The following is an 18,419-nucleotide window of genomic DNA, read 5'->3' on the forward strand; positions in this document are numbered from 1 at the left end:
AAAGCACAGCTTAAAAAGGACACAGTTTTTCAGTTTGGAAGATTCAAATATTTCTAGTAACAAAAATACTGATAGAAATTATCATGAATTAACATTTCTACTGATTTGTTTTCCCTTTATGGAAAAGTGACAAATGGTCTAGCAAGCAGCAAACATATTAAAGTTATATTGAAATGAACACAAACAGGCATACATTTTATTTCCCTGAGAATATTTTAACTGGGAGGCTTCTGCTACATTTCGGAAGACAAAACGTCTATACAAAACTGAAGACTAGAGTCTATCCGAAAAATTATACACACACACACACACGTAAATATTACTAGAGTCTATCCGAAAAATTACACACACACACACACACGTAAATATTACTAGAGTCTATCCGAAAAATTACACACACACACACACACACACACACACACACACACACGTAAATATTACTAGTCTATCCGAAAAATTACTCACACACACACACACACACACACAGTAAATATTACTGGTACAGTTTAAAGGGGGGGCAGAATTCAATAATTTGACATAAATGTACTTCAACTTTCATTTTCATAATTTCATAAATTTCTGTTAATCTGAAATCTTATTATACCATGGTACTTAGTTTTTGCCTCCTTACTGTCCTCAAAATTGTCCATTTTCCACTAAGGAAAGTAGTCTTAATGGCTACACAATCTAAGGATCAAGATTATTAGATTTCTAATAGAATTCTTTAAAAGAAACAGGAGAGGTGAACAGCGAGTTGTAAACTGAAGGATCTTGTTTCATGCCTAAAATCCTCTGGCCTTATGCAAGAGAATTTTTGTGACAAAGCTATCTTAGAATCAAAAATAGAATTAAGAAAACTCAGGGGACATAATCAGCTAATCACCCTACAAGTTTTGTTTAAAAACAAAAAAGGGGTGTCATATTCTCCATCTCTTTTCTGCCAATTTAATCAAATGACGAAGACATTTACCATTAAAAAACAAACAAAACCAACATGTTAGTGTCTGCGTTGATGTAGCATTTTGTCTCGTAAATGTTCTTCCAAACACTGAATTGCAAAAGGATCAACATCAGTATCAAACTTGTTGGCAAAGAAATGATGTTTCCGTAACATCCAGCTCAAGTCTCCGACACCAAAGACACATACAGAACGGACGTGAACTCCATTGCAAGGGGGGTAAGGAGCACCCTTGGATACATCCCCCTCAAAGTAGTGCCACTTCACAAACCGGGCAATTGCATTCATATCGGAAACATCATATTTGTCACTGGCGGAGACGGCACCAGGAACCTCAGGGATTCGCTGAACTGTTGCCCATAAGTATTCATCGGGACTGTATGTGTCTTTAGCCCATTCTATAAAAGCAAGAATTTTGCTATTCTCTAATATATATTCCACAAACCTCCTACTAACAACAAAATAGGCACTTCCAGAGAAAATGGGTGTGTTGAGAGGTGGGTGCTGTTTGTCTATCCCTGTGTTTTTTACCTTGCCATCAACTACTTCATAATGTTTCTTCCACCTCACCTCTTTGTTTGAAGGCATTTTTTCCGTTTCTAAGCTATTTTCACCGTTGAGGGCTTTCAACTTCTCCACTATTTCTTTATTGGTCTTGATTGGGAAATCCATACCGCAGAGATTGATTAAGTACTTCCAGCTCACATTCCTCCTATAGAGATCCTTCATGCAGTTGAGGTCAGCTTGTACCCGGCTCCATGATGCATACACTACACTTTCCAATTGGCTGGCAATGAAGACATTATGAAAACATGATGCAATCCCTTTTACAGCTGCCAAGAAAGACTCTGGGGACTTTTTGTCAACATGAATGCAGTAAAAGTTTTGAGGAGCATATATGGTTCTCAGAAGTCTCTCAAGCATATTAATTTTATGATAAGCCACTATTGAATATGCAATGGGAAATTCTGTTTCTTCTTGGCTAAGAGGTTCCATAATATATTTCCGCTTCTTAATAAAGGAGGCACAATCAATTGTCATGTTGATATAGTCATTTGGAGTTATTTTTGGGGTTCTCCTAAAGGAGACTGTTAACAGCTCAAGCTTTACTTTTTGAATTTCCGCTGTGTCACCTTCCAGTATCTTGGAACAGTTTACTGCATTAGGATATTCACCAGTCAGTTCCAAATGCTCATAATCTTGATAGGTTGGTTTCTGAAGAACTGTAATATAAGACCAGATTCCAACTGTACAAACTAACACCCAAAGAGACTTAAATCGTAGGATAGCACAGTGACGAAGTTTCCTCTTTAGCATTTGAGACAACATTTGGAACCTTTCAGATATTTAAGGGACTTTCTCTGTACACATGATTAAGTTCCAGCCATGTGGAGTTCTGTTAGCATTTCTCATTGATAGATTCCTATAAATGAAAAGGAAGATAAAGTCAGGGAGAACCAGCTCTTTTCTCTATAATCTGCTGTAAATCTGCAGATCCACCTATCTTTATCTTGTCATTCAGCTGAATGAGGACATAGAAATAGTAATAGCACTTAAGACTTATACACTGTTCTATAGAGCTTTAGAGCACTCTCTGAGCAATTTACAATGTCAGTGTATTGTTCCCAACAATCTGGGTCCTTGTTTTACCAATCTCAAAAGGATGGAAGCTGAGTCAACCTTGAGTCTGTTAGGAACGAACTCCAGGCTGTGGGCAGAGTTAGCCCAGGACACTTTTAAATATGTGCTATGAAAGACATCTTTCATAACACAAATTTGACAGACTAATGCTGGATCATTAATATTTAACCACACAGTTATGGTATGTGCACTGACAGACGCACATAAATTCAAACCTGGATATAAGCTTGCTATTCATAACTTTGCCTTAAATTTCTGCATACTTGGTTTCCCCTTTAAGAGGGGAAAAAAAGAGAAAGTGGTAAGCAAAAGAAACTGAAGATAGAACAGAAAAAGAAATGAAACATATCTAAAGTCAATATACAATTCAGCATACCTTTCTAAGCCTGCAAACCATCTTTGCTTCCATCGTATCTATACAATTTCATGCATTTCCTTTTTTTCTTTAAACTCTTTCTTTTTGAGGACCATCAACTCCTTCCAATCACATCCATGGACCATCTCTTTTGTGAGATTCCCTAGCTACCTGCAGATTTCGGGTCCAATTCAAGATACTGGTTGTCCCGTACAAAGTTCTTCACAACCAGGATATTTGAAGAAGCATCTATCTTCTTGTTCACCCAATAAGATGAGAAGGATCGACATGCTGCAGGTTCTGCCTATTAAATAGCCATCTGAATGGAGCCAAGTAGGTCTCCCAGCCAAGTAGGTCTCTATTTGGAATAGAATCCTCTCCAGCATATAAATAGAATAAATGAATAAGCATTTCATTTTCTTGGCTTTCCCCTACCTTTTATTTCATATATTGATTTTATCATCCAGGCTTCATTCATTCTCTCTATATCAACGAACCATCCTAGTGTATTTATTTCACTCATATCAGTGCCGGTCTATAACAGTATAAAGATTTGATTGATAAATCACTCATATTAGTATTCAATACACAGTTCAGCATCCATTCATTGCTTTACCATATACTCCTCCTAAGTACATCATACCTACTACATGCAACTTTACTTTGATATTTCTTCTAACATATGTATGTCTTATTTCCATAGAAGAAAGTGGGCAGTGAGGCAGTTAATACACAGCCATTTCTACTTCTTTCCTTTCTCACTACAGACTGCATACACATTTCTATCATTACATTTGCAAGTCTTATAGTTTATCTATCCATTTCCAATCTTCCCTCAAATTTTACTCTAATTATACTAGATTGGACTAACTCCAAGGATATAATGCAAGCTTAGTTGAAGGAAATAACTGAGAGTGTCTTGTTCTGCTGCTTATTGTAACTCAGTCTACTGTTTGCTAAAGACTACCCAACTAGAGACCGTACATTGACTCAAACATTGTAATTCTTGGGGAAAAGAGACACGGTTTAAATAATCCATTTAAATACAGATTGTTTTCTGAATTAAATTCTCTCCTTCAAAAACAATTTAGCAAGCTTATAGCTTCACAGAAATAGTAATCTATCAAGGATACATGGTTTATAGGAAGAGTGATAACTGTATAACTTGCCTTCCAAACTTGAAAGCACATAGCTAGAATTTTAATCTTATTTCTAAATTAAAAAAAGATCTAATATGTGCAGGTGTTAATAACATAATTGGGGTTTATTTACTTTGTGCATTTAAAGCAATATTAGAATTAAAATAAGTTTCTAAATTTTTTTTGGAGAAAAACAACTTTGGCTATGTGGGATGGGAATCCTGAAACACCTGAAGGGCACCAAATTGAGCATGCTTGTATTACTCCATTGCATTAACTCTTGTTTAAAAGTTGTTTTATTTAACCAATATTCAGTGAAAGACAGCAAGGCTAATATTTTATGCAAGAAGTTTAGAGATATGTGAAAACTCTATCTAAGTAGATTTATATAATAATAATAATAAACCTTTATTGTCAAAGTACAACATGTGTACATTGAGATTAGCTGAGCCTCCCCCCGTGCTCTCTCTCCCCCCAACACACAGTGACAACAAACCCTCCATCCCACCACACTATGTGAACCAACTACACCACACACCGGCCTCCCAAGTCAATTCTGCATAAGATTATGTCCCATTTAAAAGCCTAACAGCCCATGGGTAAAAGCTATTTTTCAGCCTGTTGGTACGGCTGGCTATATTCCTATATCTCCTACCGGATGGTAGGAGACTAAAGAGATACCGTCCAGGGTGTGAGTCATATACGAGTTATTTATATAACTCAAAAATAATGTAAAATAGCAATAGCACTTAGACTTAAATACTGCTTAGTAGTGCTTTATAGCACTCTTTAAGGTGTTTACAGAGTCAGCATATTGCCCCAACAATCTGGGTCCTCCTTTTACCAACCTTGGAAGAATAGAAAGCTGTGTCAACCTTGAGCCAGTGAGAATCGAACTGCTGGCAGTCAGCAGAATTAGCCTGCAATACTGCATTCTAAACACTGCGCCACCACAGCTCCTAAGTCTCAATTCTGTTTCCATCCAAACATTATAAAATTATAAATTGGCCCCATATTATGTTAAAGTTCTGAAAAAGGCATTAAAATAGTATATGCTTAATCAGTATGCCCTGTCTTAACAGAATAGCTACAGAGGAATATTGGATAGGATCAGAAAGGCAATGTGTTGAGAATGGGGATTCATTTCCCCCCACCCTGTATTATAATCATAATAAAACTATTGCTAAACCAAAGTAGCAATTCCTTACTGGAATCAGTTACACAAGATGTTTTTGTGGGGATAGGAGATTCTGTGTCCGTGGAATTGTGAAACTACAGTTTAACACTCCACTCGGCTTTTAACTTATACAAACATAGCACTTTTTTCTCCTATAACTTAGATAAACATGGTAGATTCTTAAGCCTGGGTACAGGAGATTTTTTTTTCAGCATGCAGACTTTCAAAAAGGCTCCCTTTTACATTAGGTTTGCAAATTATATTTTTACATGTCAAGTAAAAAGCTTACACAGTGTAAGCCACAGTAGCATCCTTTACACATGGCTAAGCAACCCAAACCAGCTCTCATAACACTATTAGTCATGTACAAAGATATCAAGATGGAAATACCAAGACTGAAGAGAAAGGTATTTGTAAAACTCACCATCTTCTATTAGAGGAAAATAATTACCGATTCACTTTCCAGTACTGATGAAAAAACTAAGGGAAGAAGAAAGAAACCCAGCAGATCTTAAAACGGGTAACTGCCCTCTCTGAAAATTCCTGCAGAATTGGCAGAAAGCTATGAAAAAATATATGAAATAAAGCTAGGCACTCAGTTTCATGCCTTTAAATATAGAATACTAGAAAATATTCAAAAAACTATGTTACTGCCAATCAGCTTTATTGAACATATTTATGTAAAATACAGAGGAAATTATTTGATAAACTACTGGACCTAACAATATCTACTTGCATTTTTAATGAAGTCCCACAGCACTATTCCAATAAAAGGGTTGGACAAAAGCAGATTAGCTAAAAATATTACAGCATTTTCCCTTAACTTGGGTGTGAGTTGCCCATGAATTCTGGGGAACATATCGCTACTGGATGAGCACCAAGTTGGGAGAAGCTGCAGATGATAAGTAGCTAGCTTAACTGCTATGTCTCATGCAAAGAGAGATATGAAATATAAGAACAGCATTCCTCAGATGTGAAACAGTTTTTTAATTAATTACTTTGCGAGGACCATAGACTGACAGCATCCGGTAATATAAAGCAGAAATATTAATGTGTAATCATAATCACAGGGATATCCTGTGATACTATACTGAACTTGAAGATATCAAACGAAATTCAGGAAACGAAACCACAGAGTGCTATCTTTTGGAAGGTGGTTTTAAACAGAATACTGCTCAAAACATCCCTTAGGTATTAATAATCCCTAATCCTGTATAAGTAGCATCATCCCCCTATTATAAACCAGTAGTGTTCTTCTATAAAGTCTCATAACCATAAACCTGGTTAAGAACTACTAAAGCCAGAGTCCTCAGTGCTGAAATTCCACTCTTTGTATAATTTCTCAAGGGGCATCAATGTCTCTACGGTATTCAGTGGTAATGAATCTAGGAAGAAAGCCTAAACACACAAGTAATCCTCAACTTACAATCATTCATTTAGTGACCGTTCAAAGTTACAACGGCTCTGAAAAAGTTGACTTATGACCATTTTTCATACTTAGGACCACTGCAGCATCCCCATGGTCATGTGATCAAAATTCCGCCTCTTGCCATCTGTCTCATATTTATGAGTCGCAGTGTCCCGGATCATGTGATCACCTTTGGCAACCTTCTAATAAGCAAAGACAATGGGAAAGCCAGAATCACTTACCAACCGTGTTACGAACTTAACAACTGTAATAATTCACTTAGCATCTGTGGCAAGAAAAGTCGTAAAATGGGGCACTTAACAACTGTCTTGCTGAACAATAGAAATTTCAGGCTCAATTATGGCCATTAAGTCAAGAACTACCTGTATACAGTGCTGAAGGTATCGGCTGTCACACCTGTGGAACTCTGAACTACCTTTGTCTTGTCTCATGTAAAAGCTAATGCAGCTTTTCTCCTGAAGAGTTTCATGGGGATGTGACATTTCAGCAAGGAAACTTCATTAATCCAACCACTTTGGCAGGTGTAAGCATTATCCAAATTAATAATACCTGTATGAAATGTTTAATGAACTGTCCCAGGACTTGTAACAAACTAGAGCAATACCATCTGGAAATTCAGTAACTAACAAATGATCCAGTAGAAGAATGATAGAGCTATTTTTGATTCTATTCATAATTCTGTCCATTAACCAAGACATACAGTCTACTCAGAGATTCAGTATATACAACTGTGGTCAGATACTCTCATTTACGTATATATGAATTTCACTTTACCCTGTCCTATAGACAGAAGAGCCAACTTTTGTGTGCTAATTTTTGAGGTAGTACTTTTCTAATACTTTTTTCCTCCAAGAATGGTTGAAGAAAAAAAGATTTACGGCCATAGGGAAGAGATCCCCAACCGGTTCCGTGGAAAGAGATTTTTCCTCAGACTGGAGGGGGCGTGGCTTTGTGTGCTGCCTGTATCTCACGGATGAAGCTTTGTTTGTTTGTGTGGTCCAATTGCTGGCATCCTGTGGCCCGTTACTGGTCCATGGGTTGGGGATTGGAGGCCCCTGCCATAGGGTATAAAACTAAAACAATAATCTATTAGAAGCTTTTCCTTTCTTTTTTTAAAAATTCTACTTAGACTTTATCCTGAATTTGTAATAGTGGGAGATGGAATTCACCTGTACTTAAATCAATTTATCATAGTGGGCGGGGAGATCCTTTGACTTTGAAAATAGATAATTTTATTAGGTAGCACATTCCTTGTTCTCCATGAAAAGAACCGCTGCAAGCTATCATGCTACGGTTCCCCCGAAATACACTCAGATATGTCAGACAAAGAACTTAGCCTGGGAAAACTGCTCTAGAGAATTCCTGCAAACAAGCCTGTGTGTACATGAGACAAGACACTGCACAGATTGGATGGCTTTGTGAACACTGCTATGCATTCATTCCAGGATCAATCTGGAGGACAGATCTTCTCATAAAAAATGGAAAACAATGCAGGGAACTTCTTCAAAAGGTAGCATTTCAAAGGCATGCTTGTTCATCCTAAAAGCCTTGGGGTGGGGGACCACAATCACAATCATAAATTATGTACCTAAGTCACAGATCCCCCCTTTGAGACCTTTTTCCATGATGGCAGCTTTCAAAGCTCTCTTCCCTCTGGGAGCAATCCATTCTCGAGCAGGATTATTCTGTGCCCTTCATTCTCGCCTGTGGAGTTTATCTGACACCCTCACAACAATCCCACTGAAGCACATGGCTCAGCTGGAATGAGATAACAATCAACACTTCCATTGACACCACCTTATTAAGGAATGTTAGCTCACTTTGGCCATCCTGCAATGGCAGGATAATTACTTCTTATAAGCTGAAAAAGAGAAGATAATTTTAGCAGAAACAAGTCTGCCAAAATTTACAGGAAAGAAAGACAGAACACCAAAACAAGAAACAAAGAAGGCAATTGTGCTGTAGCACAACAGTATCTATTGTTCACAGCAAGCTGGAAACCTGTTACCTATAGCCTTATTTAGGAGACCTGTTTGGAATAGCACAGAGTCCAAATGGGTAACTCATACACCTTCTTTTAAAAAAACACACACACACACCTACCCCTCCTCTTCCCGTTACACAACTATTCTTTTCACAACTTAGAAAAAGAGACATAGTGCCAGGAAAACACTAAACTGCTTACCTGCAGCTACATCTTTAGGACTTCACAGACAAGCATTCAGACAAGCATGGCTTAGGGTTTAGGAGTTTGGAAAGATGCCAGTTTCTGAGATCTGGAAGAAATTCAGCAAAAAATGGATCCTTCTGAAATTTCTCAAACTATTTTTGAATGTATACCATGCTCCAGGTGCGCTGTATCTTTCAAGAGCATGTCTGTGGGAGACAAAACAATTGTGCACAAAGTAATTGTGCAATGATAGTGATTCTTATAATTCTTATAATTCACAGGTCTATCAAGATCCCCCTAAATGGTCAGCATCTGATCCCCCTAGTGCAACTTTCTCAACGCTAGCATCACTTCTTAATGTAAAGGGATCCATGCTTTTGACACACATACCTTTCCATATGACTCGAGTTAATAAAAATAAGTGGGAATATTTTAAAGAGATAATCATTGCGAGCATCTTTTAACAGAGATACAATAATTAGTTTGGTTTAAAAAATGAATGACATTGTATGTGTCCTTGACTTCTTGTTCATTCACTATGTTGTGTCCGACTCTTTGCAACCCCATGGACCTTAGCACGTCAGCCCCACCCCCACCCTCCAATCTTATACTGTCTCTCTGAGTTAATACTACCAGCATCCTTCACTGGTAAGTTGGAATAAAAAGCTCCTTCAAAATGTTTCAAAGTTGTCCAGTATCATAATGGTGTCCCAATACAGCAAATTATCTCAACCAAATCTGAAAAAAGCCAAAGTATTATGGGGAGGAGGTTAATTACTTTTTATAAAGTGACAAGTAGATAGATTTATCTGTTAACTTTAAAGTCTAGGTCTACATGTAACATACCCTTGAGTTACATGGTCAGCAGTGAGAATTAGCCACAAAAACCAAAATGCATTGTATTATTTTAACAATGTCTGAAAAAAAATGCTTAAGTTTTCAAGTTATATATTCCCATAACACCAAACAGAGAAGCAGTTACTTCTGAAGAAGTTTCCTTACAGAGGAAACCTATTTTAAATAGAGCGCTTAGTCACCATTCTTGAGAAACTCAATTTGTTCATGTATACATCCTGCTTTAATCAGTGTAATAGCATTTGAACACAAATCACTAGTTACAGAACTACAACCTGTATAGTAGCTACTTGTAGTGAGAGACTTAGTACATGTATACATGTATAAAGAAAGCGTCTGTTGAAAGCCAGAGCAGGTCCATTATAACCTAAATAGAATCACCAAGCAGAAGAAACTCAACAACTTAAACCAAATTCATTGAGAAATATGATCTATCAGATGGAGTTAAATTATTTGGTCACTTATTGATGCTAAAATTTAACAACTAACCCAACTTTTAAGGACTTAGGCATCACTGAAAGAGAGCAGTAATCACCCTTCTACCCATTCTATTTTAATGAGTAGATATATTTCACTGAACATTCATTGGGCTTAAGTGCAAGTAGCAGTTAATATGAGTAATTCGTTCATGTGTCTTAGGAGTAAGCAATGTGATTTTCAAAGGCAGGGACTAAACATTTGCAAATCCCTAGATGGCTGCTGTGGAATCCATGGTGTATGCGTGTGTATTTCTATGTGAATAACTTCAAAATTCTGATGAGACTTCAGATGACAATGCTTAAAATAAAACATGGGGGGATCTGCATACCTCATGAAATTGCTTGTCCTCTGAAAAAAAAATAATTGGCAAAACATTAACCTCTTGGGCTCATAAATTGCTTACCCTCTCAAAAAACATTAACTGGCAAAACATTAACCTCTTGGGCATAATGTTTAGCCACCGCTGGTAACACCATTACAGTTAGGAGCTGAAGAAAAGCTGTTATGATGTACAAAAAACAAACTTAATAAGATTTATTCAAAGAATAGGTCTCTGAACTTTGCTGAAGCTCTTTCCTTAATCTCCACTGCTAACGTCTAAACTGTCAGCCTGTATATATGGAAGACAGAATAAAGTCCTAGGTAGATGATCTTACGCCAAATACCATCTCATTTGAATCACAGAACACAGAATAACAGAGCTGGAAAGGATCTTGGAGGTCATCTAGTCCAATTCACTGCTCAAGCAATACCATTTCAGACAAATGGCTGTCCAATCTTTTCTTGAAAGCCTCCAGTGATGCAACACCCACAACTTCTGAAAGCAAGCCATTCCACTGGTTGATTCTTCTCACTGTTAGAAAATTTCTCCTTAGTTTTCGCTTGCTTCTCTCCTTAATTAGTTTATGGCAGCCCCTCAATTATTGGAATACTGCTATCAAATATAACACAGACACACACAGACACACATATATATATATGTGTGTGTGTGTTATATTTGATAGCAGTATATAACACACACACACACACACACACACAGTTTCCCCGAAAATAAGACCGGATCTTATATTAAATTTTGCTTCAAAAGTCGCATTAGGGCTTATTTTCCAGTTAGGACTTATATTTGGGGAAATACGGTACTAAATGCGCCCATCTGGCTGACAATCTTAACTAGGGCTTATTTTTGGAGGGGCTTATATTATGAGCATCCTGAAAAATCATGCTAGGGCTTATTTTCCGCTTAGGGAAACATGGTATATATGTGTTATGATCAATGCCATCTTTTAAAAGTTTTTTTCCTTTACTCTAGCATTCTTTAAAATAATCCTAGATGGAACTTGAAACTATCATCGCATCTGGTAGCTAATTTAAATGTCTCCATCCATTTTTGGCCTTAAAGGCTATTAAACATAGAGCCTACTGCTTCAAAATCTCACACCCACACACCCCTATCATATATATCATATATTATCTCATTTCCATCAAGAAAGGAAACATATTATGTATGCCATAGTCTTTGTTTTATAAGAAGTATGAAGCATTATAAATTAGTAGATATATGATTAGTTCTAGGGAAGAAATCATAAATAGGAACATCAAAGGGAGAGAAAAATACAAAAATAATAGAAATAGAGAAGACAGACAACTAGCCAGAGTGATATACCAGGTAGTTGGCCAGTCTCCTGTCAGAGAAAAAATCCAAGGTAAGAAAACCACCTGTAATCTTTTATTACTAATTTTAAAAAGGATCCATTTGAACAGAAGAGGTTCAAAAAGAGGCACTGGTGTACAGCTGCCACTAATTGTGCCAGCATTTGAACATGAAAGATGATATAGGTGTAAAACTTTACTTTTTACCTTATATACAGAGTTGGATCAAAAGGAGGAGTGCTGACAATTTTGTTTTATTTTTGTAATCAAATAGGAGCTTGGACTCATTAAGGACTAATAGAAACAGAACATGTTACTTTAGAACATTTCTTGGCTGCTGGATTGGAAAACTATTTTAGTAGAAACTCAACCAATTACTACTCTGCTGTACATCTTTGCTGCTCTATTTATTGGACAAGTAAGATTCTGAACAAAATGTAGCACTTGTGATTATCATTTACCAATCTAGCATTTGTGGACATAATGTCAAATTAAAGAAGGTGACTTCAGGTGATTCCTAAATCCCCCAACCTTTTGGGTACCAGGGACCGGTTCCGTGGAGAGAGGTTTTTCCGCAGACTGGAGAGTGCGCATTTTTATGTGCTGCCAGCATCTGGCGGATGGGGCTTTGCTTGTTTGTGCGGATTGGTTGCTGGCATGCTGTGGACCATTATTGGTCCACGGACTGGGGGTTGGGGACAGTGGTGGGATTCAGCCAGTTCGCACCACTTCGGCAGAACCAACAGCTAATTTTTTCTTGCCCAGACCCAGAACGGATTTCCAGAAGCGGCATCCACACACAGAGAACCAGTTGTTCACATATTTGAATCCCACCACAGGTTGGGGACCCCTGTCCTAAATCATCTACTCTGCCTATTCAGTAGCTGCTTTAACTTAAGTATTCTTTTAGGCTGAACAAAGTTGCCTTAAGCTAGAAGTACCCCTCTGGATTTTAAAAGCAAATTAAGTGTACACAGTTGACATACCGGTATTTATTAAATTTATATGCTGGCCACCTCACTATTAAGTGACTCTGGGATACCACGAACCTGAGTTGCATTCTGAGCATATCCCCATAAAATTCAATTATTATCAAATTTATTTGCCACCTATCTGGCGGTTCAAGGCAATACTGAGTGGCAAACAAATAACAGCCATCTCACAGTGAGCGCATACAGAAAGGATTACAAGCTAGTAAAATAACACAAATGGAAACTAATGACATAACTTGTTTTTTCACACCCAGATTTTAATCCTAAAATTACATTAAGCAAGCTTTTAAAGGATACACCAAGAGATATGCTGTAGATGCTGTAGCTACGTAGAAGTCCTTCAACACTGTCCTGCCTGCCAAATACACAGCACAAAGTGCCAGTGATGGAACACAAGTGTGAAGTGACATAACAGCAGGGAATCTGCTTGGGGAAATAAAATTGCATGGAACTCACAGTCCTTCTGCACAGATTCTAGTCCTGATAACTCTTAGGGGTATTTCCCCCACCCCCCAATTTAATTTAAGGTGACATTTTGATGTTGCTGTTCTCAAACAAGCGGGAATAATCCCTTCCTAAAGAGTCAGGCTTTAATTTTATACTTCTGTATGCTACAACACCGGTCAAATCTATAAAGCCCTTTTTGGCTCATTGTTCTGATGGTCTTCAGCAGCCTGCTTCTATTTCAATTTTATGCCTCTCTCTTTGAAATCCAGCAATGCTTCCCTAGAGTCAGATCCAGAAGAAGGGCTTTTCCTGAGGTTCTTCTTACTTGTAATTAAACAAGTGTCCCTCTCTCCCCACATTTCATCTTTAAAACTTTCAGAATATCCCCACTTCGTTTCTATTCCTCATCATATTTATACCATTCCTCAGGTTATATTGAATAAATTCATCAAAAGAAATATTATATATATATATATATATATATATATATATATATATATATATATATATATATATATATATATATATATATGGAGAAGAACTAAACCAGGGGTGGGCAACCTCGGCTCTTCTATGACTCATGGACTTCAACTCCCAGTCCATGAGTCATAAAAGAGCCAAGGTTGCCTATCCCTGAACTAGACGTACTAGACCACTACATGTACCTTGGCCAATGGATCTCAATGGAAGGTAATACAATAAAGGAAATTGAACGGTGTGTGTTAAGTGTCGTTGGCAGTCATTTGGCAAGCTAAACATAACCTCCCCCTCTGCCTGAAAAGTTTTTGATCAGTGGGTGCCACCTGCTTTAACATATGCTGGTGAAACATGGACACTAACCTCACGATCAATACAAAAGCTATGAGTGGCGCAGAGAGCCGTGAAAAGGTACACGCTCGGAATCACAAGACAGAAAGACCTGCACATGGATTAGAGAACAAACGAAAGTATACAATAGCATCAAGAGAGTAAAAGCACTGAAATGAAATGGGATGGTCACATAGCAAGAACAACCGATTGGCAGGTGGACCAAGGCAGTCATAGAATGGACCCCACTTGATTAAAATGTATCCACGAAAGACAGTCAAAACAAGACGGATCGACCACATCAGCAAGTATTGCAGGCCCAACTGGCAAAAGAAACATCAGAACCATATTGGTTGGAAACATGTGGCCTTCATTCTGCAGTGGATAGAAAATGGCTAAAATGATGATGATGATGATGATGATGATGATGACTCAACACCAGCATTCCTTTCCACTCAAGGCAGGAAGACTCACACTCACTGAGGTCACTGCTAGATCCATGCTGCTAGCTCAAGCACAGGACCCAGCACTGCAACTTGTTCTCTCTCTCTGCTGGTGTTCACCATGGCTTTGCCAGTCAGATGTGAGTGTGCCCACAACAGGTACATGCCTGCCGCCATTCCATTAAGTCTCTTTGGAACAAGACCTTCCCAGACATCCTACTACATTCTTGACCCAAAGCAAGAATGCCCTGGCCTGTTCCCCTGATTATCTGGAACCAATTATGCCATGTCTAGTTAGCGCCAACTTGCCAGACCAACACTTTTACTGTTCTTATTGGTGATCATCTGGTTACCAACTTCGACAAGGTTCAAAGTTCAACATATCACTTTAAACTAGGAGGCCCATTGTAGATCAGTTTTGCAGTCATGGGAGGGGAGAGAGAAAGATGAGCTTCTTGAGGGGTGGCTGCAATCAGTGCCTTACACAGGATATTAAAAATAACACTCTGAAACCTGCCAGAGTTGATCATCAGATTACCCACAACAGGAAGTATGCACCACTGCTTTATGAATTTAACTCCCACACCTCTAGAAACTCCAGATGAGCGTCCCAGTCCCACCGTAATACTTTGCATTTTGTTTCAGGCCTTGCCGCAATTAGCTCCTTCACAAGCAATTATCCTCGATAATCCAAAGCAGCCTTTTGTGCATCTGAGCAAGTTCCCTTGCATCCCTGGATTGCATTTGTTAGCTTTTTAAGGTGCCGGGGAACTTCTTTTGGATTTAAACAGAAGAGCAGCTACCCTCTTCAACCGAGTCGGTTGAAACCTCGCTTCCTCCCAAGTTCGAAAAACTCCATTCCGCACCATTCTGCTGAAGGTTACGTCAAAACTGTGGTTTTTCCACGCGACTCTATTTCTCCATATTCGAGGTGGAAACGCCCAGCGGCCGTAACTTTCCGAGCCAAGGCCTCGCTCTTTGGAAAGAGCCACCTGTCCCCAAGGTTGATAAATGGCGCTCCTCCTCCCCCCCCCCAGCCCAAGGACGGAGAGGGAAAAGCGAGATGGAGATAAACTCCACAGCAACTTCGGAGTTGCTGCGCGCCGCCAATTCTTTTTTTTCCTTTTCGAGGAAAATTCGGGCAGGGAAATGGGCTTGGAAGGGAGGCTTGTATTAAGCAGACGTTAAAACGTAATTCGCGGTACAGTTTCTCCTCTTCTTAATAAAACATTTCCAAAAGTGGTCATTAATACATCCCGCCGGTGCTCCCCCCCCTCCCACCACACACAGAGAGAGAGGTAAATCGGTTGTAGATAACAGGCATAAAGAGAAAGTAAATTGGGGAGAATTTCCTCCGAGTTACAGAGATTCTCCTACATCGGGAACATAATAAGCATGCAAGCAACTTTTCATTATCGGAAGAAAAAAACAAAACCAGCAACTTTTTTTTGATCGAAGTTTACTCATTGCACTTGGCCCCGGGCAAAGTTCCTCCACGCTCCCTCGGGCTACTTTCAGGATTACCACCTAAAAGCCCGGCGGCTGGGAGGGATCGGGAGCCCGCTTCTTAAAAGGAGTTCTTCGAGAGGAAGAAAAAAAACACAACAAACCCGAGTCTGCCCCAGAAAAACCTGGGAGGGAACGAGGGAAAACAGACGCGCATCCCCCTGGGAAGAGGCAAAAGAAAGCGCCCGCCCTACCTACCAGCGGATCGTGGAGAAGCGCCGACCGTCCAGCTGCACGAGAAGAAAACCCGAAAAAGAGGCGGGGACCTCATCGGGCTTCCCGCCCCCTGCGCGGCCCCGCCCTCCTAGCCCCTCCCCGGCGCTCACTTCTCTTCGTCTACCAGCCGGGACAGCCGCTATTTCACCTTCGTGTAAGAGCCAGGAGGTTCCTGCTCTGTTCCCGGTTTTCTTTCACTGGGGTAGAGGTCACCTGAAAGTGCGTTTGTTTGTGTGTGTGTGTGTGGTGCTGCTCCACTTCTTTTTAACTTGCAAGCCGCTCACCCCCCCACGCACCCCCTTTCGCCTCCCGCGCAGGCTTTGTGCTCATCTGAGTCACGCCTTCTTATCTGTTCGGAATTTGTGGAGAATGAAGGTTGAGATTTTACAGGAATGCGTGAGGGAGGGCACAGGGCAGAGCAGATCACGTTGTGATCTTTCCATTCGCCACCATCCGGTCCGAGCTGAAGAAGCTTCTTGGATGAGAAGCGAAACCTCTTCAAAAAGTTAACATATCTACATATTTATGAACAAGTAGTCAACTTATGATTGTAATGGAGCCTGCCCATTATGGTTGTAAGTCGTGACAGTCATAAAGCTGGTTATTCATGTGACCAATCTGATTTTATGATTTTTGTGTTGGTCATTAAACAAATAACATGGTCCTCAAAGAAGCCATTGGTTTTGTTTTTGTTTTTTTGCTATCGGCACGGTTTTTCCAAAAAGTGGAAGTAAATCCTGATTGGGGGACTGGAGGCTAAAACATATAGGGAACGGTTGCTGGACATCAACGTGGCCAGTTTTTTTCTAAGATTATTCACCTATTGACTTCTAAATCAAGCCATAAAGAATGCCACATCATTAGTAAGTGATGTGAATCAGTCATTCCCCAGTGCTTTTGTTATGCTTTCAAGAAATATCAAAAATAACCAGCTAAATTTCACAGTATAGCTGTATTTGGGGAGATAATGAACATGCAAGAATGTCTAATTACTACATTGCTTTTCACTTCAATAAAAGTAGACTGGGTCAAATCACCTGGTTTGGGCCTGGGTTTTTTTTGTAAGTGTCTTGAATGTATGTCATTAAAAAATCCTGATTTTCGGCAGACTGTCATAAAATGATGTGACCATGGGATGCTGCAATTAGCTATAAATACAGCCAATTGCTGAGTACCTGAGGTTTGGTCATGTGACTTTGGGGGCATGACCAGTAGGACTTTGAATCCTGGTTGTAAGTACCAACCCCCCTGCCCCCCCCATCCATTGTAATTTCAAATGGTCTCAGAGCAATCGGTTGTAAGTCAAGACAGTGGCGTAGCGTGGGTTGTCAGCACCCGGGGCAAGGCAAGTAATTTGCGCCCCCTAACCTGTGGATTTTAGCACTCGAGTCTCTTCCACTAGCTCAGGAATTCTGGGAGTTGAAGTCCATGAGTCATAAAAGAGCCAAGGTTGCCTACCCCTGAGTTAGGTTCAAGGCAAAAAAGGGTCTCTGGAGAAGAGGGAAAATGCTAGTTTAAAACTGAAACAAGGCAACTTTAAGGTGCCTCAGCTGTGATTTAGGATGAGACAAAGAGAGGACATGGCGTTGAAAATGGTTAATGGGGCATGTTTGTTCCACTCTTAGTGGACGTCAGGATAAACCCCACGAGAGAATGACCTTACAACAGATGTGAATAGGCTTGGACTACGTTTGTAGATTGAGTGCATACATCACATGGAGCGATGATGGGCTTCATCAGATTTATGATCCCACAATTGGCTAGTTTTCTCCATCTTGTCCTAAACCCTGGATACCAACCACGGTTTATGGCTTAGCATGTGGCGTGGCCGTGGGGTTGACCCAACATGTTAGGCGACAAACAATGACTTCCAACTTACAATGCCTCAGCTTCCCAAGGTTATTCCAAAGCCGGAAAAGCCAACCAACCCACCCTGCAGCTTTGCCTGCTTAGGCTGAACCCCAGGAATTCATACTTGCTGCGGCGCCCGACCTATTTTCTGCCCAGACGCTGCTTATCCAAGCCAAGCCGCCTCCTCTTTGGCACCTCGCCCCAAAGATTCGCCGGCCTGGCTGGAAACTCTCGCTGCTGGCGACGTGTGTCGGGGGGGTGCGGTCCCGATCGCCGATGCATGGTTGGATCGGCAACCTGCCG

At 39.8% G+C, this 18,419-nt stretch overlaps 1 protein-coding gene across 2 annotated transcripts; it reads right to left on the minus strand.

The window, feature by feature from the left end:
* Nucleotides 1-476: 476 nt before the first annotated feature.
* Nucleotides 477-16,310, minus strand: GCNT1 (glucosaminyl (N-acetyl) transferase 1). Of its 2 annotated transcripts, XM_081320567.1 has the most exons (3): nt 16,248-16,310; nt 8,885-9,075; nt 477-2,381 (listed from the first exon to the last, which is right to left on the minus strand). In XM_081320567.1, the coding sequence occupies exon 3, from the start codon at nt 2,285-2,287 to the stop codon at nt 998-1,000; it is 1,290 nt and encodes a 429-aa protein (XP_081176693.1). In that variant the 5' UTR covers nt 2,288-2,381; nt 8,885-9,075; nt 16,248-16,310; the 3' UTR covers nt 477-997. The 2 variants fall into 2 exon arrangements, with proteins under 2 accessions (XP_081176693.1, XP_081176694.1); XM_081320568.1 differs by lacking the exon at nt 8,885-9,075 and having other exon boundaries at nt 16,248-16,276.
* Between the last annotated feature and the right edge of the window lie 2,109 nt (nt 16,311-18,419).

Source organism: Vipera berus (genome assembly GCF_964194415.1).
Source record: "Vipera berus genome assembly, chromosome: 2".
Classification (NCBI taxonomy): domain Eukaryota; kingdom Metazoa; phylum Chordata; class Lepidosauria; order Squamata; family Viperidae; genus Vipera; species Vipera berus.

What these genes read in the sequence shown, in the direction of transcription:
- GCNT1 (XM_081320567.1), bottom strand. Translation starts at nt 2,287, where the DNA reads ATGTTGTCTCAAATGCTAAAGAGGAAACTTCGTCACTGTGCTATCCTA.